Source organism: Oncorhynchus masou, chromosome 7, assembly GCF_036934945.1.
Source record: "Oncorhynchus masou masou isolate Uvic2021 chromosome 7, UVic_Omas_1.1, whole genome shotgun sequence".
NCBI lineage: Eukaryota > Metazoa > Chordata > Actinopteri > Salmoniformes > Salmonidae > Oncorhynchus > Oncorhynchus masou.
The window spans coordinates 9339037-9363854 of NC_088218.1; the positions used below are offsets into that span (position 1 = coordinate 9339037).

Sequence of the window (24818 nt, forward strand, 5' to 3'; positions counted from 1 at the left end):
CAAGAGGAACTGCTCCATCTCTACCTTCAGGCTCAAACCCTGTATCCCAACCCAAGAACTCAGTTCTGCCACCTCTGGTCTCAAGGCCGTCCCACTGCTACAGGAGGTCAAGATCCATCTCAGCCCAGTCAAAGCACTTCTGTCCTGGCACCCCAATGGTGGCAACAGCTTCCCTCTGGTGCCAGTGAAGCAGAGTCTCTGACCATCTGCCCGAATTGGTCTGAAACACCTACGTCTTTAAAGAGTACCCCCCCCCCCCGCAAATACAAATAATAATAATAATGTGACACTGACTAATTGAGGAGAAATGTTTTTACTGTGATATGCAGTTGTCTCACCTGACTATCTTAAGATGAATGTACTTAATGTGCTGGTGACATCACAGGGTCAGAGAGAACTCCTGACTGCAGTCATACAAAAACACTCCAGGCACTCAGCCCATAAGAACAATTCATACTGTCAGATCTAATATGAAGAACTAAATACAACCATCAGAACCATTCATACTGTCAGATCTAATATGAAGAGCTGAATAAAACCATAAGAACCATTCATACTGTCAGATCTAATATGAAGAACTGAATACAACCATAAGATCCATTCATACTGTCAGATCCAATATGAAGAACTGAATACTGAAGAGAAGAAGAGGTTGACCAGTACATATTCATGTAACTTTATTTTTCATTGGCAGATCAATAAAATTTGCTTCAATGCAGTTATCCAAACACATTCATGATCAGTAACTAAAATAATGAATCTAGTTTCAAAGACAATTAATAAACACACGTATTCATTTCATAAACTGTGTATCATTAAATAAAGTTGTAAACTAATCCCACCCAAACTAGTGGTGAAAAGTGATCATCACACCATCTCTATCTGATACATGTTAGGGGCGGAAGGTAGCCTTGTGGTTAGAGCATTGGGTCAGTAACCAAAAGGTTGCTAAATCGAATCCCCGAGCTGACAAGGTAAAAATCTGTTGTTCGGCCTCTGAACAAGGCAGTTAACCCACTGTTCCTAGGCCATCATTGTAAATAAGAATTTGTTCTTAACTGACTTGCCTAGTTCAATAGAGGTTCAATAAAAAAAGTGTACACTTGCTCCTTCCCACAGAATACTGCAGAGGGACAACCTGGTCTCAGAGCAAAACATATTATATATTACAAAAACATCCGTGCCACTCCATTTAGTATGGATTTCACATGACTGGGCAGGGGCTCAGCCATGGGTGGGACTTGGGAGGGCATAGGCCCACTTGGGAGCCAGGCCCGGCCAATCAGAATGAGTTTTTCCCCTCAAAAGGTCTTGATTACAGATAGAAATACTACTCAGCCCCTCCTCCCCACCACCTCAGACAATCCTGCAGGTGAAGAGGTCCTGGGCTGCCGTGGTTACATGTGATCTGCAGTTGTGAGGCCGGTTGAATGTCCTGCCAAATTCTCTAAAAGGACGTTAGAGGTGGCTAATGGTAGAGATATAAATATTGAGTTCTCTGGCAACAGCTCTGGTGGACATTCCTGCAGTCATCATGAGAATTGCACATTCACTAAACTTGAGACAAGTGTGATATTATGTTGTGTGGCCTTTTATTGTCGCCCAGCACAAGGTGCACCTGTGTAATGACTATGCTGTTTTATCAGCATCTTGATATGCCACACCTGTCAGGTGGATGGATTATCTTGACAAAGGCTGAAATGCTCACTAACAGTATATATAAACAAAGTTGTGCACAACATTTGAGAGACATTAGCTTTTTGTGCTGGATCTTTTTATTTCAGCTCATGAAACCAACACTTTACATGTTTAGTTTATATTGGAGGTCCAATGTAATGTAACCTAACATAGATTAGGGACTCATTTATTTCAATTGACTGATTTCCTTATACAAACTGTAAATCTTTGAAATTGTTACGTTTAGATTGTTGTTCAGTATAATACGACATGCAGGACGTATCGTATGTTAAGAATTACAATTCGTATGTTATTTTACGCATTGCTATTCATACAACATGTTACGAACTTGTAATATGTATGATATGTTACAAATTCCAATGTGTTGTTGCTGACGTTAGCTTGGTTAGGGGTGAGGGGTTTAAGATAGAGTTAAATGGGTTTAGGAGAAAGGGTAGCTAACATGCTAAGAAACTAACTAAAAAGTAGTAAGTAGTTGCCAAGTTGGTAATTAGCTAAAATGCTAAAGTCCTCCGTGATGAGATTCAAACACTCAACCTTTGGCATGACGTTTGAGTTACACGCCCACCCTTCCACAGAGCAGGAGTAAGGCTTCTCTCCTACGTGTAAACGTTGGTGTGTTTTTAAGCTGCCCAGTTGAAACTCTCCCTACAGACAGAGTCAGACCAGGCTGAGAGGGAAGCAGTACCACCCAGTCAATTAGCAGACTAGTGTTTGTTTTCAAAATGAGAAGAATAACAGAGGGTATTCAACACCAAGTGCAAATCTTTACAGTAGAAGCCAACAAAACACACTAAAACTGACAAGGTGCACACTGATTGGTAAAGTAAAGAGAGGCTAACATTCTATAACGCTCCCTTTCCTCTGCACAGTTCTCTCACAGTGAGAACCAATAGGATTACAATGTTCTACGCTTTCTTCATTTGATCCAATTACAACTTCTTTTATGAGATGAGAATTAAGTGATGGAGTGACTTTATTCTTAGCTGGTCAGAGAACCGATGAGGCTTTTCTCCTTAACCTCACTAGGGTAGGGGTCACTATTTTCACCTCCGGATTAAAAGCGTTCCCAAAGTAAACTGCCTGCTACTCAGGACCAGAAGCAAGGAAATGCATACAATTAGTAGAATTGGAAAGACAACACTCCAAAGTTTCTAAAACTGAAAAAAATATTGTCTGTGAGTATAACAGAACTGAAAAGGCAGGCAAAAACATGAGGAAAATCCATCCAGGAAGTGCCAATATTTTGAAATTGCTGTTTTTCCAATGAAAGCCTATCCACCATTTAAAGGGATAAGACCCAGATTCTGTTCCCTATGGCTAACACGAGATGTGAACAGTCATTAGACATTGTTTCAGGCTTGTATTCTGAAAAATGAGGGAGAATGACCACATTGAGTCAGTGGATAGTGGGATGTCCCCAGAGCTGGGTCCTGCAGAGCGCACCTTTCTTGTTTTTCCTTTTATATTGACGACGCTGTTGCCAGTTGAAATATTATCGATTATTTAGGCTAAAAACAACCTGAGGATTGATTATAAACATAGTTTTACATGTTTCTACAAACTTTACGGATACTATTTGGAATTTTCGTCTGCCTCGTGACCGCATTTGAGCCATTGGATTACAGAACAAAATGGAGGTTTCAAGATATAAAGAGGGACTTTATCGAACAAAATGAACATTTATTGTGTAACTGGGAGTCTTGTGAGTGCAACCATATGAAGATCATCATATTTCTGACTTTCGTGACTAGTCTACTTGGCTGGTAACTGTATGTAATGTTTTGTGTGCTGAGCGCCGTCCTCAGATAATCGCATGGTTTGCTTTCGCCTTAAAGCCTTTTTGAAATCTGACATGGCGGCTAGATTAACAACAAGTTCAGCTTTATTTTGATGTATTACACTTGTGATTTCATGAAATGTAAATATTTATAGTAATTCAATTTGAATTGGTCACTCTGCAATTTCACCGGATGTTGACCAGGTGGGACGCAACCATCCCAGGTACCCACATTTTTATTTTTTTTATTGTTTATTTTACCTTTAACCAGGCAAGTCAGTTAAGAACAAATTCTTATTTTTAATGACGGCCTAGGAACAGTGGGTTAACTGCCTGTTCAGGGGCAGAACGACAGATTAGTACCTTGTCAGCTCGGGGATTTGAACTTGCAACCTTCCGGTTCCTAGTCCAACTCTCTAACCACTAGGCTACACTGAAGTTAATGTATACGTTGGTGTGTTTTTAAGTTGCTCTGGTGAGAGAAACTCTTCCCACAGTCAGAGCAGAAGTAAGGCTTCTCTCCTGTGTGTGTTCTCTGATGTACTTTTAGCTCAGTTGATGTTTTGAAGCATTTTACACATTCAGAGCATGAGAAAGGCTTCTCTCCTGTATGTATACGTTCATGTGATTTCAAGGTACCCGATAGGGAGAAACTCTTCCCACAATCAGAGCAGAAGTAAGGCTTCTCTCCTGTATGTATTAATTGGTGTGCTTTTAAGTTGGTCTTTTGAGAGAATCTCTCCCCACAGTCAGGGCAGTAGTAAGGCTTTTCTCCTGTATGGATACGTTGGTGTGTTTTTAAGGTATCCCGTCGAGAGAAACTCACCCCACAGTCAGAGCAGATGAAAGGCTTCTCTCCTGTGTGTGTTCTCTGGTGAAGTTTTAGCACCGTTGATGTTTTGAAGCATTTTAAACAGTCAGAACAGGAGTAAGGCTTTTCTCCTGTATGGATACGTTGGTGTGTTTTTAAGGTATCCAGTCGAGAGAAACTCGCCCCACAGTCAGAGCAGGAGTAAGGCTTCTCTCCAGTATGTACTTGTTTGTGTGCTTTTAAGCTGCTCAGTTGAGAGAATCTCTCCCCACAGTCAGAACAGGAGTAAGGCTTTTCTCCTGTATGGATACGTTGGTGTGTTTTTAAGGTATCCAGTCGAGAGAAACTTGCCCCACAGTCAGAGCAGGAGTAAGGCTTCTCTCCAGTATGTACTTGTTTGTGTGCTTTTAAGCTGCTCATTTGAGATAAACTTGCTCCACAGTCAGAGCAGGAGTAAGGCTTCTCCCCTGTGTGTATTTTTAGGTGTATTTTTAGCTTTGATAGAAATGGGAAAATCTCTTCACAATGTGGGCAGTGATGAGACCTCTTAGCTCTCTGATCTTCCTGCTGTTGGTCTCTGGGTGTAGAGAATGTCTCAACGTGGTATCCTGTGTGAATATCAAAAGAACCAGTCAGTTGGTGTGATATACATGTCATTCAAATGTATTTTATGAAGCCCATTTTACATCAGTAGTTTTCATAAAGTGCTTAACCACTAGGTAGCCTAGTGGTTAGAGCAACCGAAAGGTTGCAAGATCGAATCCCTGAGCTGACAAGGTAAAAATCAGTCGTTCTGCCCCTGAACAAGGCAGTTAACCTCTCTAGGGTACGTGATACGGTAGCATCCCACCTCTTCAACAGCCAGTGAAACTGCAGGGTGCCAAATTCAAAACAACAGAAATCCCATAATTAAACATACATGTATTTTACACCATTTTAAAGATACACTTGTTGTAAATCCATCCACAGTCTCCGATTTCAAAAAGGCTTTACGCCGAAAGCAAACCAAACGATTATGTTAGGCGAGTGCCTATTCACAGAATAACACAGCCATTAATCCAGCCAAAGAGAGGATTCACAAAAAGCAGAAATATAGATCAAATTAATCACTAACCTTTAATGATCTTCATCAGATGACACTCATAGGACTTCATGTTCCACAATACATGCATGTTTTGTTCGGTAAAGTTCATATTTATATCCAAAAATCTGAGTTTACATTGTCGCCTTACGAGAGCCACGTCAATTTACAGGAATACTCATAATAAACATTACTAAAAGATACAACTGTTATGCAACAATTAGGATGCACTTCTCCTTAATGCAACCGCTGTGTCAGATTTCAAAAAAGCTTTACGGAAAAATTAAACCATGCAATAATCTGAGTCGGCGCTCAGAGCCCATCAAGACACAAATATAACCGCCATATTAAGCAGTCAACAAAATAAATAGCATTATAAATCTTCACTTACCTTTGCTGATCTTCATCGGAATGCACTCCCAGGACTCCCACAAGAAATGTTTGTTTTGTTCGGTAATGTCCATCATTTATGTCCAAATAGTTACTTTTGTTAGTGCATTTGGTAAACAAATCCAAAGTCACGAAGCGCGTTCACTAACAGCAGACAAAATATCAAAAAGTTCCATAACAGTCAGTAGAAACATGTCAAACGATGTATTGAATCAATCTTTAGGATTTTTTAACATAATTCTTCAATAATGTTCCAACCGGAGAATTCCTTTGTCTTCAGAAAAGCAAATGGAACTAGTGCATACTCTCATGTGAACGGGCATGGTCAGCTCGTGGCTGCTGGCAGACCTCTGACTCATTCCACTCTCCTTCAGCGCCACTTCACAGTAGAAGCATCAGACAAAGTTCTAAAGACTGTTGACATCTAGTGGAAGCCGTAGGAAGTGCAACATTACCAATATCCCAAAGTATCTTCAAAAGGAAATGAGTTGAATATAGACCAAACTCAGATTTCCCACTTCCTGGTTGGATTTTTTTCTCAGGTTTTTGACCATTAAAATAACATCCCGAGTGACCCTAAACTTTTCAACGGTAGTGTATGTATTCATTTCAGTAGGCTGAATGGGAATAAAACTATTCTAATACTGGGTAGGAGTCAAACACTAAAAACAGTAAAAAGTTGTGAAAATGATGAGCTATATCATCCTACACTCAACATCACAAGGGTTAGTAATGACACGGACTCATTTCATAGAACTTTAAAACACTGGCAGTTTGTCTACTCCACTTCTTTAGTCTACACTCTAAACACTCCAGATAGCCCAGTGAATAAAACAAATGCTGACAATACTGTTGTCATCCATACAAATCTTAGCAGCATAAAATAACGTCTACAATGCATTCAAAAAGTATTCAGACCCCTCGACTTTTTCCACATTTTGTTACATTACAGCTTTATTCTAAAATGTATTAAATTGTGTTTTTTTCTCATTACTCTACACACAATACCCCATTATAACATCACATAACCCATTATGACATCACAATACCCCATAATGACAAAGCAAAAACAGGTTTTTAGAAATAACTGAAATATTTCATTTAAGTAAGTATTCAGACACTATATACAATAGTTAGTTGAAGCACCTCTGGCAGCAATTACAGCCTTGAGTCTTGTTGGGTATGAAGCTACAAGCTTGGCACACTTGTATTTGGGGAGTTTCTCCCATTCTCCTCTGCAGATTCTCTCAAGCTCTGCCAGGTTGGATGGGGAGCGTCTCTGCAAAGCTATTTTCAGGTCTCTCCAGAGATGTTTGATCGGGTTCAAGTCCAGGCTCTGGCTGGGCCACTCAATGACATTCAGAGACTTGTACCGAAGCCACTCCCACGTTGTCTTGGCTGTGCGCTTCGGATCGTTGTCCTGTTGGAAGGTGAATCTTCACCCCAGTCTGAGGTCCCGAGTGCTCTCAAGTTGGTTTTCATAAAGGATCTCTCTATACTTTGCTATGTTCATCTGTCCCTTGATCCTGACTAGTCACCCAGTCCCTGCCGCTGAAAAACATCCCCACAGCATGCTGCTGCCACCACCATGCTTCACTGTAGGGATGGTGCAGGTTTGCTCCAGACATGACACTTGGCATTCAGGCCAAAGAGTTCAATCTTGGTTTCATCAGACTAGAGAATTTTGTTTCTCATGGTCAGAATCCTTTAGGTGCCATTTGGCAAATTCCAAGCGGACTGTCATGTGCCTTTTACGGAGGAGTGGCTTCCGTCTGGGCACTCTACCATAAAGGCATGATTAGTGGAGTCCTGCAGAGATGGTTGTCCTTCTGGAAGATTCTCTCATCTCCGGATGAGGAACTCCGGAGCTCTGACAGAGAAGAACCATCGGGTTCTTGGCCACCTCCCTGACCAAGGCCCTTCTCCCCCATTTGCTCAGTTTGGCCGGGTGGCCAGCTCTAGGAAGAGTCTTGGTGGTTCCAAACTTATTCCATTGAAGAATGATGGAAGCCTCTGTGTTCTTGGAGACATTTAATGCAGCAGAAACGTTTCGGTACCGGTCCCCAGATCTGTGCCGACACAATCCTGTCTCTGAGCTCTACGGACAAATCCTTCGACCTCATGACTTGGTTTTTACTTTGTCATTCACTGTCAACTGTGGTACCTGACATAGACAGGTGTGTGCCTGTCCAAATCATGTCCAATCAATTGAATTTACCACAGGTGGACTCCAAGTTGTAGAAACATCTCAAGGATCATCTCATAGCAAAAGGTCTGAAAAGTTATGTAAATAAGCAATTGTTATTTTTTTAAATTACATTTGCAAGACTTTCTAAAAACCTGTTTTGGCTTTGTCATTATGGGGTATTGTGATGTCATTATGGGGTATTGTGATGTCATTATGGGATAGTGTGTTTAGATTGACGAGGAAAAACATGTCATCAATTTTAGAAGAAGGCTGTAACGTACCAAAATGGAAGAAATGGGAAGGGGTCTGACAGTGCCCCGGAAAGTATTCAGACCACTTGACTTTTTCCACATTGTTATGTTACAGCCTAATTCTATAATTAAATAAACAAATATCCTCAGCAATCTACACACAATACCCCATAATGACAAAGTGAAAACAGGCTTAGACATTTTTGCAAATGTACAAAAAACTTTTTTTTTTAAACAAGAGACTCAAAATTGAGTTCAGATGCTTCCTGTTTCCAATGATCATCCTTGAGATGTTTCTACAACTTGATATATACAAAATATTAAATATCCACTATTGTTCAAACGTTTGGGGTCACTTAGAAATGTCCTTGTTTTGAAAGAAAAGCACATTGATTGTCCATTAAAATAACATCAAATTGATCAGAAATACAGTGTCGACATTGTTATTGTTGTAAATGACTATTGTAGGTGGAAACGGCAGATATTTTATGGAATATCTACATAGGCGAACAGAGGCCCATTATCAGCAACCATCACTCCTGTGATCCAATGGCACGTTGTGTTAGCTAATCCAAGTTGATCATTTTAAAAGGCTAATTGATCATTAGAAAACCCTTTTGAGGGCCTCCCGGGTGGCGCAGTGGTTAAGGGCGCTGTACTGCAGCGCCAGCTGTGCCACCAGAGACTCTGGGTTCGCGCCCGGGAGGTCCGTGGGGAGACGCACAATTGGCCTTGGGTTGTCCGGGTTCGGAGGGTTTGGTCGGTAGGGATATCCTCATCACACACCAGCGACTCCTGTGGCGGGCCGGGCTCAGTGCACGCTAACCAAGGTTGCTAGGTGCACAGTGTTTCCTGTATGCCTAACTTGGTGATTGAGGGTATTAAACATTTTCAGCATTCTTGAGACAATGTGTGGGCAAAGGCAGGTGTGACAAGTTTTTAAATGTTTTGCTTCACTGTGAAGTCTTGAGTTGTTCAGGGATGTGTGATGTCAGAATTACAGAATTCAACCAAGCAATAGACTGGTCATAACTTATATATGAAGATAATTTATAGATAGAAACAGCTCTTACCATGACTAACAGTTGTCCTAATCATCTCCTCCTCCTCTTCTTCATCTTTAATGTTGACATTCAGCTCCAGTGTTTGACCGCAGTCTTCCAGCTTCACTGATGCCATCTCTGGATCCTGCAGTGCAAACTGGGCTCCACTGTCACAATCAGGACCCAGTGACTGTAGGTTTGGACTCAGTGTGGAAGGAGAGAGGCAGGCTGTGTTTGTCCTCACTGTTGACGTTAACAGCCTCAGACTTAATCTGAGTCGGTCTGTAGTAATAAAGACAAACGGACACAAAAGTTATTTTCTTGACAGTTCTGGCACTTTATTCTGCAAAAATCTTTTGTATTTTTTCATGTTCAATTATCTCATTTCTGTAGATCAGGTAGCTAATCCTTGATAAAACATTCATTCACGTTAGACAAAGTACACATTTTAAATTGCACAACATAAGTGCACTTAATCTATAGATTTCCTAAATTCACATAAATGCATAAATGACAAAAAAAAATTTAGTACAAGATCACAGTATGTTTCAGGCAGCACTATGTACTATTTTCCTGAATAACCTTGTCTTCTCTATATTATTTCACTCACAAAAACCAAATGTATTTCCCATTCACACCATATTAAGGGGTCGTACAGTGGCCAAGTCAAATTCAAGGACTTTTTCAGGCACTAATATTTATTTACTTGAAGCCCCGTATGAAAACCCTGAATTATAGATAAATATAGAAACAACTAAATGTGTCTGAATATTAGTACACAAGTATCAAGTACAAGTATGGAGCGAAAACAGTTAGCTTCCCTCTATTTTGCGAAAACTAGCAGGCACTTGGTCCTCCATGGAATGGGTTTGATACGTGAACCGATTCATCCGCATTAATCGACGCCATTCCATGCAGTTGACCCCTCTCTCCAACTGGTGAAGGATAACTTCAGTTCGCTTCCCTCTATTTTGACACTTCATCACACAGCCTCATGTCGCCATTTCACCACGAGCAAACTCCTAGAAAGACGACAGAAACCGTTGAAGCCGCCATTTGACTTGCCTGGTCCAAATCATCCAGATCTCGCGAGCTTACATTAACGAAACAGTGTATGTAAACTCGCGAGAACAGGATGGTTCGGGACGAGGCTATTTACCAGCTCAAACATTTTACACAAAACCAAGAACATGTAAAAACGAACTTCAATAAATGGAATCTTTATGAAATTACTTTGACGAAATTATGTACATACACCCAGACAAACCCAAAGTCTACATGTGACTTGTAAAATCGTTTTTAATCACGTTCTTCACTCACTCGGTTAGACTTCCAAATAACACATACAACTAAAACCATTACCAGACGTGAAACGGATTTGTTACCTAGCATGTTATATATTCTTTCGACATTTGAAAGTTTAAACATGCTATTACATACCTACAATGATACATTTGAAACGAACACAACCACTATCGACACAACAGCACAGTTCTGTCGTTTCGACCCGGAACTTCCTGTTCCCCACTTGGACAGTGCAGCAGCGTCATCTTCTTCTCTGGTATACTGACATTTACACAAATATAACGTGTCTGCCGCCACCTACTGTACGGTTAGTAAACTGTAGAAAAAAGATACACGTCCAATGTTGAAAAGGGGAGGGGGAACAACGACATCAAAACAAAATACAAATATAGATAAATAAAAACTTCCCACTCGTTCAGTCACAGTCCTATTCAAATCACATCCCAACACAGTCTCATGGGCCTCGTAGGGAGGAACATCTTCAGTCAGTATTCCCTGCAATTGGTGGTGTAAAGTACTTAAGTACAAATATTTAAGTGCTACATCAGTAGTTTTGGGGGTATCTGTACTTTACTTTTGATATTTTTGACAACTTCCACTTTTACTCCACTACATTCATAAAGAAAATAATGTACTTTCAAAATTTGCGCATCCCTACTGTACTTTTTTAAATTTGAGCATCCCTACTGCATCTGATTTGGTGGACTCACCAAACACAAATACTTTATTTTTAAATTATGGATGTGGTCCTAAATTCAATCTGGAGTGCCAGAGTGCGCTTGGGCTTTCGTAAATTCAGAGCGTTGTCAGATTGTCAGTTCGCATCGCTCTCGGAGCATTCAGAGCCACACTGTTTGCTCTCCCAAGCATTTTACACAAACAGAGCAGGAGTAAGGCTTCTCTCCTTCATGTATATGTTGGTGTGTGTTTAAGGTATCCAGTCAAGAGAAACTAACTCCACAGTCAGAACAGGAGTAAGGCTTTTCTCCTGTGTGTGTTCTCTGGTGAACATTTCCCAGGTTAACTTTTAGCTTCGTTGATGTTGTGAAGCATTTACACAATCAGAGCAGGAATAAGGCTTCCCTCCTGTGTCTGTTCTCTGATGAACTGTTAGCACAGTTGATGTTTTGAAGCATTTTCCACAGTCAGAGCAGATGTAAGGCTTCTCTCCTGTGTGTATACGTTTGAGTGTGTTTTTGAACTGTTGGAAGTTGATGTTTTGAAGCATTTTCCACAGTCAGAGCAGACGTAAGGCTTCTCTCCTGTGTGTGTTCTCTGATGAACTGTTAGCACAGTTGATGTTTTTGAAAGCTCATTTTCCACAGTCAGAGCAGACGAACTTTTAAGGCTTCTCTCCTGTGTGTATACGTTGGTGTGTTTTTAAGGTGCCCAGCTGAGAGAAACTCGCCCCACAGTCAGAGCAGAAGAAAGGCTTCTCTCCTGTATGTATACGTTCATGTGATTGTAAATGGGAAAGTTGAGAGAAACTAGTTACACAGTTAGAGCAGACGTAAGGCTTCTCTGATGTGTGTGTTCTCTGGTGAACTTTTAGCTCATTTGATGTTTTAAAACGTTTTCCACAGTCAGAGCAGGAATAAGGCTTCTCTCCTGTGTGTATTTTTAGGTGTATTTTTAGCTTTGATAGAAATGGGAAAATCTCTTCACAATGTGGGCAGTGATGAGACCTCTTAGCTCTCTGGTCTTGCTGCTGTTGCTCTCTGGATGTGGAGAATGTCTCAACATGGTATCCTGTGTGAACATCAGAAAAAACAGTCAGTTGGTGTGATATACATGTTAATCAAATGTATTTTATGAAGCCCTTTTTACATCAGTAGTTGTCACAAAGTGCTTAACCTGTCTGGTTATTTTGCACCATTTTAAAGATAAACGTCTTGTAAATCCAGCCACAGTGTTCTATTTCAAATAGGCTTTACGGCGAAAGCACACCAAACGATTATGTTAGGTCAGCACCTAGTCACAGAAAACCATAGTCATTTTCCAGCCAAGGAGAGGTCTCATAAAAGTCAGCAATAGCAATTAAATTAATCACTAACCTTTGATGATCTTCATCAGATGGCACTCACAGGACTTCATGTTACACAATAAATGTGTGTTTTGTTCGATAAAGTTAATCTTTATGTCCAAAAACCTCATTTGAAATTGGTGTGTTGTGTTCAGAAATGCATTGTCTCAAACAAACATCCGATGAAAGTAAAGAGAGCCACATCAAAAAACAGAAATACTCATCATAAACATTGATAAAATATACAAGTGTTAAACATACAAATACAGATAAACTTCTCATTAATGCAACCGCTGTGTCAGATTTCAAAAAGGCTTTACGGCGAAAGCACACTCTGCGATTATGTTAGTTCAGCGACGAGACACAGAAACCCATACAGCCATTTTCCAACCAAGGAGAGCTTCACAAAAGTCAGAAATAGCATTAGAATGAATCACTTACCTTTGATGATCTTCATCTGGTGGCACTCCCAGGTCTCCATGTTAGACAACAAATGTTTGTTTTCTTCGATAAAGTTCATCTTTATGTCCAAATACCTCCGTTTTGTTTGTGCGTTTAGTTCAGAAATCCAAAGGCACAATAAGCACTCTCGAAAAGTCAAAAAACACAATAAAAGATAGTAGAAACATGTCAAACGATGTTTAAAATCAATCTTCAGGTTGCTTTTGTCATAAATAATCAATAATATTTCAACCGGACAAAAGCTTCGTCAATGGAAAAAGGTAAACAAGAAATGCGCGCTCCCGATCACGTGCCTGGCTCATGGATGGAAATTTCCACTGTCCTCTCATTGAAAGCGGTGTATCTCCCTCATTTTTCAGAGTAAAACCCTCAAACAATGCCTAAAGACTGGTCACGTGTTGAGGAAGCCATATAGATCTGAAACAATGCCTAAAGACTGGTCACATGTTGAGGAAGACAGATTTCCACTGGGTCCTAAGTCATTGTATGGTGGATAGGCTTTCAATGGAAAAACAGCCTTTCAAAATAATAGTACTTCCTGGTTGGATTTTCCTCTGGTTTTCGCTTGCCATATCAGTTCTGTTATACTCAGACATTATTTTAACAGTGTTTTCTATCCAAATCGACAAATTATATGCATATCCTAGCTTATGGGCCCGAGTAGCAGGCAGTTTAATTTGGGCATGCTTTTTATCCAAAAAATGCCCCCTACCCTAGTGAAGTTAACTTCTTTGGGGTAGGGGGCAAATGCCCAAATTAAGCTGCCTGCTACTCAGCCGAAAAAGTAGAATATGCATATAACTAGAACATTTGGATAGAAAAACTGACATTTCTAAAACGGTTTGAATGATGTCTGTGAGTATAACAGAACTCATATGGCAGGTAAAATCCTGAGAAAAAAATCCTACCAGGAAGTGGGAAATCTGAGGTTTGTAGTTATTCAACTCAGCTCCTATTGAAGATACCGTGTGATGTCAGTTATTTTTCACTTCCCAAGGCTTCCACTAGATGTCAACAGTATTTAGAACCTGTTTTGAGGATTCTACTCTAAAGGAGGGGCTCATAAGGGCTCTATGAGTGAGTGGTCTGGCAGAGTGCCACAGCCTCAGTCTGGCGCGCTCACATGAAAGGTAGCTACGTTCCACTTCATTTGTACAGACAAAGGAATTGTCCGGTTGGAACATTAATGAAGATTTATGTTAAAAACGCCCTAAAGATTTATTCTAAACATCGTTTGACATGTTGTTATGGACTGTAACGGAACTTTTTTTGACTTTTCATCTGAAACTAGTGAACGCGCTTGGTGAGTTTAGATTGTGTACTGAACGCGCCAACAAAAGGAGCTATTTTGAAATAAAGGATGTACATTATCAAACAGAACAAGCACTTATTGTGGACCTGGGATTCCTGGGAGTGCATTCTGATGAAGATCATCAAAGGTAAGTGAATATTTATCATGTTATTCTGACATCGACTCCAACATGGCGGACATTTGTTTGGCTTGATTTTGTTGTCTGAGCGCCGTACTCAGCTTTTTTGGTCAAGTTTTTTTGAAATCGGACACAGCGGTTGCATTAAGGTGAAGTGTATCTATAATTCCGTGCATAATTCTTGTATTTTCATTAACATTTATAATGAGCATTTCTGTAATTGATGTGGCTTTCTGCAAAAATCACCGGATGTTGTGGAACTACTGAACGTAATGCTCCTATGTAAACTCAGATTTTTGGATATAAATATGAACTTTACCGAACAAAACTTACATGTATTGTGTAACATGATGATGATGATCATCAAAGGTAGGTGATTCATTTTATCGATATTTCTGCTTTTTGTGACTCCACTCTTTGGTTGGAAAATTGCTGAATGCTTTCTGTGACTTGGCTCTGACCTAACATAACGATATGTTCTGCTTTCGCCGAAAAGCGTTTTTGAAATCGGAAACTGTGGTTGGATTAACGACAATTGTATCTTTAAAATGGGTGTAAAATACTTGTTTGTTTGAGGAATATTAATTATGGGATTTCTGTTGTTTTGAATTTGGTGCCCTGCAGTTTCACTGGCAGTTGAAAGGTGGGATGCTCGCGTACCAAATGGTCCCAGAGGGGTTAACAGAAACCCAGCCTAAAATCCCCAAAGAGCAAGCAATGCAGATGTAGAAGCACAGTGGCCACAAAAAAACTCCCTAGAAAGCAGGAACCTAGGAAGAAACCGAGAGAGGAACCAGGCTCAGAGTGGTGACCAGACCACTCTTCTGGCCATACCGGGTGACAGGTAGCCTAGTGGTTAGAGCAACCGAAAGGTTGCAAGATCGAATCCCCGAGCTGACAAGGTAAAAATCTGTCGTTCTGCCCCTGAACAAGGCAGTTAACCCAATGTTCCTAGGCCATCATTGAAAATAAGAATTTGTTCTTAACTGACTTGCCTATGTCCAAACGCAAGCAGGACACCTACGACAACATCCGGTGAAATTGCAGAGCGCGAAATTCAAAATACAAAAATTGGAATATTAAACATTCATGAAAATAGAAGTGTCTTACATAATTTAAAATCTTCCTGTTAATCCAACTGCGTTGTCAGATTTGAAAAAGGCTTTACGGAGAAAGCATACCATGCTATTATCTGAGGACAGCTCCCCGCATCAAAATACTTTTTCAACCAGCACAGGCGTCACAAAATCACAGACAGCAATTAAATAAATCACTTACCTTTGAAGATCTTCCTCTGATTGCAATCCCAAGGGTCCCAGCTACACAATGAATGGTCGTTTTGTTCGATAATATCCTTCATTATATCCCAAAAGTATCAGTTTAGATGGCGCGCTTGATTCAGTAGGTCACTCGTTCAACATGCACACAAACAAATGCTAAAGGTTACCGGTAAAGATCGTCCAAAAAAGTCAAACGAAGATTCCAATTAATCCTCAGGTATTCTAATATGTAAATAAACAATAATATTTAAGACAGAGAATAGTGTGTTCAATAGCAAAGATAAATAACGAAGAGCGCACTCTCGTTGATGCGTGCAACATGACTACTTTTCTAAATGGGGGACATCTTGGAAAAACTACAAATACTAATTTTTCAAAAAACAAGCATGAAACCCTTTCTAAAGACTGTTGACATCTAGTGGAAGCCATCTGGGTCCTATCAATTTGCATATCCCATAGGCAAGATTTGAAAAAATCTGTGACCCCAAGAAATAAAAATTCCGGATGGATTTTACTCAAGGTTTTCACCTGTCATCAGTTCTGTTATACCCACAGACATTATATTTACAGTTTTAGAAAGTTCAGAGTGTTTTCTATCCAATGCTATCAAGTATATGCATATCCTAGCTTCTGGGCAGTTTACTTTGGGCACGTCAGTCATCGGAAATTCCGGACAATAACCAGTACACTAAGAAAGTTAAATAAGGGTTAAAAAATATATATATTTTAAATACACTACCATTCGTGGTGAAATAAATGAATACATTCTAAAGTTACAAATGTGCATGTTTTTAAAAGAATAGCACATTTTTAGTCCAATCAAATAATGTCAAAGTGATCAGAAATACAGTGTAAACATTGTTAATGTTGTAAATGACTATTGTAGCTGGAAACGGACTGAAGATCTCGTGAGGAAAGGTCAACGCTGTGTACTACTCTCTTCACAGAACAATGCAAAACAGTCTCTAACCAGAATAGTGTCAGAAGGCCAGCATCCCGGAGTCGCCTCTTCACTGTTGACATTGAGATTGGTGTTTTGCTGCCAGTTGAGGACTTGTGAGACAACTGTTTCTCAAACTAGACACTCTAAAATACTTGTCCTCTTGCCCAGTTGTGCACAGGCCTCAGCCTATGGAATTCTGGCATCTCACTCCTCTTTTCTTTATTCTGGTTAGAGCCAGTTTGCACTGTTCTGTGAAGGGAGTAGTCCACAGAACTGCAAGAGATCTTCAGTTTCTTGGAAATTTCTCACATGGAATAGCCTTCATTTCTCAGAACAAGAATAGGAGCAGAGTATGCTCAGGTGGCAAAGGGAGCTGCAAAGGAGCTGTACCTCGACCAGCAGAACCGGTCTCCAAGGGTCATGTTGAAGGTGGTCAAGGTCACTCTGCAAAGTGAAGGGAGAAGCATCGATACATACCCAAGCACAGAAGGAGCAGAGTATGCTCATGGTAGGAGTTCGAGATGATGGGTCAGAAAGAACAATCATTCTCAGAAAGAACAATCACGGCGGCCACCAGTCAGCTTAACCTGGAAGGGACCCCCAAGACCCTTAATCTCAGAACGGTGCGACATGATGTTATCCAAATGAAAGGCCCTGCTGTAACCTTTAGCATTTCACCTTCAGGAAACAGGGACAAGGCCTATAACATCAGCAATGCCTTCACGGCAGATGACTTGAATCTTGCAGAGCACTCCTGCTCGGTAAGTGTTCTACAGAAACAATATCCCCATCTCTGAGGATTGCCTCTTCCTAACCTGGCCAGAGTAGCTCCACTTATCCTGATTGGGTCAGACCACCCACATCTCGTCACCCCGACTGAGCCTATACGAGCTGGACCAGAAGGAGAGTCCATGTTATCCAGCAACATGGTGGGAAGTATAGACTTGTCTTCAACTGTTCATTCCAAGCTGCTGGTCAAAGCCTGAATGACTGTCTACTCCCCGGACCAACCTTAGGTCCTTCCTTGCTCGGTGTCCTTCTCCGGTTCCGGCAGCACTCTACAGCCATCAGTGGAGACATCAAAGCCATGTTTCATCAGATTTGTTTACTGCCTTCCGATACCACACTGCTCTGGTTCATATGGCGAGAAATGGAACGAGATGCAGAGCCCACAATCTATGAATGGCAGGTACTCCCATTTGGCACCACCTGCAGTCCTTGCTGTGCCATATACGCTCTGCAGAGACACGCACGGGAGCATCCAGAGAGTGACCCAGAAATATTGGATTCAGTGGGAAATGCCTTCTATGTGGATAACTGCTTACAGAGCATCCCATCCACAGCTGAAGCGAAAGCACTCCTTGATAAAGTACGGAATCTCCTGTCCAAAGGGGGATTTGAGGGCCGACAGTGGGCTAGTAACAGAGCGGAGGTTATCCAGCACCTCCCGCCACAAGCTAGGTCCAGTAGCAGTGAACTATGGCTAACGCAGTCTCGTGCTAACCCAGAAGAGCCCACTCTAGGACTGAGGTGGAGCTGCATACCGGATACCCTGGCGTATAAGCACCGCTCATCCCCGAGTACCGAAACCCCCACTCTGCGCACCATCTATCGGACCCTGGCCAGTCAATACGATCCCCTTGGGTATATCCTGCCATACACAACACGGGCCAAAGTCTTAGCGCAGGACCTGTGGCAGACCAAGAGGGACTGGGATGAACCAATCCACCCGGCTGACCTAGTGGAACGATGGATCTGTTGGGAAACAGAGTTAACGGAGCTCTCTGATGTCCAAATGGCAAGATGTTATGTACCATCCTGTGATGACCAACGGGGATCATGCCTGGAACTGCATGTGTTTTGTGACGCTTCGGAGCGAGCTTATGGGACTGTTTCCTATCTTAGAGTGGAGGATAAGGCAGGCCACACCCATGTCTCCTTTGTCATGGCCAGGTCCAGGTTCGCACCCAAGAAGCAGTTGTCACTGCCTAGGCTGGAACTCAGTGCTGCCCTTTCCGGAGCCCAGTTGGCCTCTACCTTGCGAACCGAGCTCACCTTGTCAATCCAAAGGGTCATCTACTGGAGTGATTCGACCACTGTATTGACCTGGCTCAAGTCGGAGTCCTGCAGGTATAAGGTGTTCATCGGAACTCGCATTGAGGAAATCCAAGACCTAACAGAAGTCCAGGACTGGAGGTATGTTGATAGCATAAACAATCCTGCTGATGACATTACTAGAGGTAAAACCCTTCAGGAACTGGCTCAACCCCATCGCTGGAGCTTGGGACCACCATTCTTGTCCCAACCAGAGAACGAGTGGCCGACAGCCCCCAGGCGTACGGCCCCTCCGCAACCAACTGAAGCTCATGAGTTAAGGAGGTCCGCCCAATGCTACAGCATTTCTACGGAACCAACGACGGCTCTCCCTGACAATCCCAAACACTGCCGGATCTGATCACCGCCACAAACCAGACCTCAGATGGGGTGGCTTCTATACCCACCTCCCTCGCGGCAGAGATAATACTCCTCCAGCAAGCACAAGCGGTTAGCTTCCCTGAGGAGTTAAAAGCTCTGAAAGCCGGTAGGGAAGTGGCTAAGGACAGCCGTCGTCTCTCTCTTGCCCCAGAATATGATCCAATCCTTGGAGTGATCAGAGTCGGAGGGAGGCTGCGCCAAGCAGAGGTTTTGGACCCAGATGCTATCCACCCAATTATCCTTGACTCCAGACACCCTCTTACCAGGCTCCTCTCATCAAGATTTATGATGAGAGGCTTCTCCACCCAGGGCCAGAGAGGGTCTATGGGGAGATGAGGCGGACGTACTGGATAATTGGAGGACAAGGAGCCATTCGTAAGCACCAATACGCCCGCGTAGAATGTCAGAGATGGCGGGCCGGAGCTACGGTGCCCAAAATGGCAGATTTACCCCCTGCTCGCTTGCGCCTCCTTAAACCACACTTCTGGTCAACAGGAGTAGATTGCTTTGGCCCCTTGATGATCAAGTTAGGTCGTCGTGTGGAAAAGCGCTGGGGCATTCTATTCAAGTGTTTGACAACCAGATGTGTCCACCTGGACCTACTAGAGAGTTTGGATACTGAAGCCTTCCTCATGGCCCTACGGCGGTTTATCTCCCGACGGGGGAAACCCTACGAGATCCTGGCTAACAGAGGTACGAACTTCAAGGCAGGAGAAGCCAGGTTGGAGGAAGCCTTCCAAGCCATGGAACCCAGCCTCCAGGATCAGCTGATGGACCAACAAATCTCATTCAAATTTAACCCCCCAGGCGCTCCTCATTTTGGAGGAACATAGGAGCGAGAGATCAAATTGTCACTGAAACTGTCTTGAGGACCGTCCTGATAGAGGTGGAAGGGATTCTGACCTCTAAACCCTTGGGATATCTCTCTGTAGACATCGCTGACTCCGATCTGGTTACACGGAATATGCTCTTGATGGGACGCCGAGATGCGTCACTTCCTCAAGCCATGTATGCTGATACCAACCTCGTAGGCAGACGCCGTTGGCGACACAGCCAAATCTTGGCTGACCATTTTTGGGCCCGATTCATTCGGGATTACCTACCAAGTCTACAGCACAGAGGGAAATGGCGGAGAGAAATGGCCAGCCTGGAAACTGGCCAAGTAGTAATGATGGTGGACCATCAGCTGCCTCGTGCCTCCTGGCCAGTGGGCCGTATCACTAAGACCATGCCTGAAACCGATGGTCGTGTTAGATCAGTGGAGATCCAGGTGAAGAACCGGACATATATCCTGTTCATATATAGCCAGTTGCCCGACTAATTTCTCTCCCTGAGATGACAGAGGACGGGGAGCAATGAGCCTTTTGAGGAGTGTGGAATTGAACAAATTTCCGGGGTGGCTGTAGAAAAGGCCCATGGAGTTGGTGGAATAATCCTTTAATTCATTGCCATTTACTCAGCTGGGCCAGGGGTGCTTTAATTAGGTCAGGTGGAAATGTCAGACAGATCTCAACTCCATAAAAGGAGGAAATTGCCATCGCCTGATCTCGCTGCTTTCTCTTCCTTAACTCCATCTGATCCAGAAGTTCTGTGCGTCCATGAATCCACACTACTCAGTAAATATATCATTTTATGGTTAAAGGAATTCCTGCCTCAGTCTCATCCATTCCTCTGTCACCTGACACGTGACCACCTGTTTACCTTCACTGTCAGTCATCCTACCTGTCCAGCTACCCACACAGATTCCACTAATCTTTCACTGTGTGTGAAATCCATTTGACACATAAGACTATAAGTTGGTAATATGTGCAGCGTTGACAGGATATAATTAGAACACTGTGTTCCTTACAGGACATTCTGTCCCCACCCGGAGAGGAGAAACTGTTAGGCTTGTCTATCATGAAACATGTTGCAGAATATGATAAACAATGTAAGTGTACAGTGGAACAATACAGCCATCCAAAAGCGGGGTGGGGTTCTCGACTGATGTGTGTATAAAAGATGGGCTCTGAACTTGAGAGGGCAGACCTCTCTGAATAAAGAACTGATCATTTGTATGCTGGAACTCTATTAAAACTTAGAGCCTTACAACCTCTAGGATACAGATGGAGTTATAAAATAGTTCAGTTAGAACATTGGGGTAGAAACGACACAGACTCATTTCATAGAACTTCAAAACACTGGCAGTTTGTCTACTCCTTCTTTAGTCTACACTCTGATCACTCCAGATAGCCCAGTGAATAAAACAAATGCTGGCAATACTGTTGTCATCCATACAAGTCTTAGCAGCATGAAATAACGTCTACAATGCATTCAAAAAGTATTCAGACCCCTTGGCTTTTTGTTTTTGTTACATTACAGGCTTATTCTAATTCTCATCAGTCTACACACAATACCCATAATGACAAGGGCAAAAACAGGTTTTTAGAAATAACATGAAATATTACATTTATGTAAGTATTCAAACACTTTACACAATAGTTAGTTGAAGCACCTTTGGCAGCGATTACAGCCTTGAGTCTTGTTGGGTATGAAGCTACAAGCTTGGCACAATTGTATTTAGGGAGTTTCTCCCATTCTTCTCTGCAGATCCTCTCAAGCTCATGGTCAGAGTCCTTTAGGTGCCTTTTGGCAAACTCCAAGTGGACTGTTATGTGCCTTTTACTGAGGAGTGGCTTCCGTCTAGGCACTCTACCATAAAGACCTGATTAGTGGAGTCCTGCCGAGATGATTGTCCTTCTGGAAGATTCTCTCATCTCCATAGAGGAACTCTGGAGCTCTGTCAGTGACCATTAGGGTTCTTGGCCACCTCCCTGACCAAGGCCCTTCTCCCCCGATTACTCAGTTTGTCCAGGTGGCCAGCTCGAGGAAGAGTCTTGATGGTTCCAAACTTCTTCCATTGAAGAATGATGGAGACCTCTGTGTTCTTGGGGACCTTTAATGCTGCAGAAATGTTTTGGTATCGGTCTCCAGATCTGTGCCGACACAATCCTGTCACGGAGCTCGACGGACAAATCCTTCCACCTCGTCGTGACTTGGTTTTTACTCTGACATGCACTGTCAACTGTGGGACCTTAAATAGACAGGTGTGTGCCTAATCATGTCCAATCAATTGAATTTACCACAGGTGGACTCCAAGTTGAAAAAACATCTCAATTACAGTTGCAAGACTTTCTAAAAACCTGTTTTGGCTTTGTCATTATGGGGTATTGTGATGTCATTATGGGGTATTGTGATGTCATTATGGGGTATTGTGTGTAGATTGACGAGGACATTGTTATGTTACAGCCTTATTCTATAATTAAATAAAAAAATATCCTCAGCAATCTACACACAATACCCCATAATGACAAAGTGAAAACAGGCTTAGACATTTTTGCAAATGTACAAAAAACATTATTTTTTTTAACAAGAGACTTAAAATTGAGTTCAGATGCTTTCTGTTTCCAATGATCATCCTTGAGATGTTTCTACAACTTGATATATACAAAATATTAAATATCCACTACTGTTCAAACGTTTGGAGTCATTTAGAAATGTCCTTGTTTTAAAAGAAAAACACATTGATTGTCCATTAAAATAACATCAAATTGATCAGAAATAGTGTCATTCTCAATAACAATGTTGTTATTGTTGTAAATGACTATTGTAGCTGGAAACGGCAGATATTTTATGGAATATCTACATAGGCGAACAGAGGCCCATTATCAGCAACCATCACTACTGCGATCCAATGGCATGTTGTGTTAGCTAATCCAAGTTGATAATTTTAAAAGGCTAATTCATGATTAGAAAACACTTTGGAGGGACTCTCGGGTGGCGCAGTGGTTAAGGGCGCTGTACTGCAGCGCCAGCTATGCCACCAGAGACTCTGGGTTCACGCCCAGGCTCCTGCGACCGGGAGGTCTGTGGGGCAACACACAATTGGCCTAGCATCATCCGGGTTTGGGAGGGTTTGACCAGTAGGAATATCCTCATCACACACCAGCGACTCCTGTGGTGGGCTGAGCACAGTACACGCTAACCAAGGTTGCCAGGTGTTTCCTGTATGCCTAACTTGGTGAGTGAGGGTATTAAACATTTTCAACATTCTTGAGACAATGTGTGGGCAAAGGCAGGCGTGACAAGTTTTTAAATGTTTTGCTTCGCTGTGAAGTCTTGAGTTGTTCAGGGATGTGTGATGTCAGAATTACAGAATTCAACCAAGCAATAGACTGGTCATAACTTATATATGAAGATAATTTATAGACAGAACCAGCTCTTACCATGACTAACAGTTGTCCTAATCTTCTCCTCCTCTTCTTCATCTTTAATGTTGACATTCAGCTCCAGTGTTTGACTGCAGTCTTCCAGCTTCACTGATGCCATCTCTGGATCCTGCACTGCAAACTGGGCTCCCCTGTCACAATCAAGACCCAGTGTTTCTACTCAGTGTGGAAGGAGAGTGACAGGCTGTGTTTGTCCTCACTGTTGATGTTAACGGCCTCAGACTTAATCTGAGTCAGTCTGTAGTAATAAAGACAAACAGACACAAAAGTTATTTTCTTGACAGTTCTGGCACTTTATTCTGCAAAAATATTTATTTTTTTCTTGTTCAATTATCTCATTTCAGTTGATCAGGTAACTAATCCTTGACAAAACATTCACTCACGTTAGACACAAAGTACACATTTTAAATTGCACAACATAAGTGCACTTAATCTATCATAGATTTCCTAAATTCACATAAATGCATAAATGACTGAAAAACCATTTAGTACAAGATCACAGTATCTTTCAGGCAGCACTATGTACTATTTTATGAAACACCTCGTCTTCACTGTATTATTTCACTCACAAAAACCAAATGTATTTCTTATTCACACCATATTAAGAATTCAGGGGTCATATAGTGGCAAGTCAAATTCAAGGACTTTTTCAGGCACTAATATTAATTTACTTGAAGCCCCGTATGAAAACCCTGAATTATAGATAAATATAGAAACAACTAAATGTGTCTGAATATTAGTACAATATTAGTACACGTGTATCATGTACAAGTATGGAGCGAAAACAAGCAGGCACTTGGTCCTCCATGGAATGGGTTTGATACGTGAACCGATTCATTCGCATTAATCGACGCCATTCCATGCAGTTGGCCTCTCTCTCTCCAAATGATGAAGGATAACTTCAGTTTGCTTCCCTCTATTTTGACACTTCATCACACAGCCTCATGTCGTCATTTCACCACGAGCAAACTCCTTGAAAGACGACCGAAACCGTCGAAGCCACCATTTGACTTGCCTCGTCTGAACCATCCTGATCTCGCGAGTTTACATTAACGAGACAGTGTATGTAAACTCGCGAGAACAGGATGGTTCGGACGAGGCAATTTACCAGCTCATAAACAGCATTTTACACAAAACCAAGAACATGTAAAAACGAACTCAAATAAGTAGAATCTTAATGAAATGACTTTGACGAAAATATGTACATACACCCAGACAAACCCAAAGTCTACATGTGACTTGTAAAATCGTTTTTAATCACGTTCTTCACTCACTCGGTTTGACTCCAAAATAACACATACAATTAAAACCATTACCAGGCGTGAAACGGATTTGTTACCTAGCATGTTATATATTATTTCGATATTAGAAAGTTTAAACATGCTATTAC

General features: G+C 41.9%; 1 protein-coding gene across 3 annotated transcripts; it reads right to left on the reverse strand.

Annotated features, from left to right (window-relative positions):
• Positions 1-650: 650 nt before the first annotated feature.
• LOC135543202 (gastrula zinc finger protein XlCGF17.1-like) lies at positions 651-23511 on the reverse strand. 3 transcript variants are annotated; one of them, XM_064970314.1, is made up of 3 exons: positions 23426-23511; positions 9273-10264; positions 651-4897 (listed from the first exon to the last, which is right to left on the reverse strand). In XM_064970314.1, exons 2-3 carry the CDS (start codon positions 9376-9378, stop codon positions 3918-3920), a joined length of 1086 nt encoding a protein of 361 aa, XP_064826386.1. In that variant the 5' UTR covers positions 9379-10264; positions 23426-23511; the 3' UTR covers positions 651-3917. The 3 variants fall into 3 exon arrangements, with proteins under 3 accessions (XP_064826386.1, XP_064826385.1, XP_064826383.1); XM_064970313.1 differs by lacking the exon at positions 23426-23511 and adding an exon at positions 10683-11732; XM_064970311.1 differs by lacking the exon at positions 23426-23511 and having other exon boundaries at positions 9273-11732.
• Positions 23512-24818: the final 1307 nt, after the last annotated feature.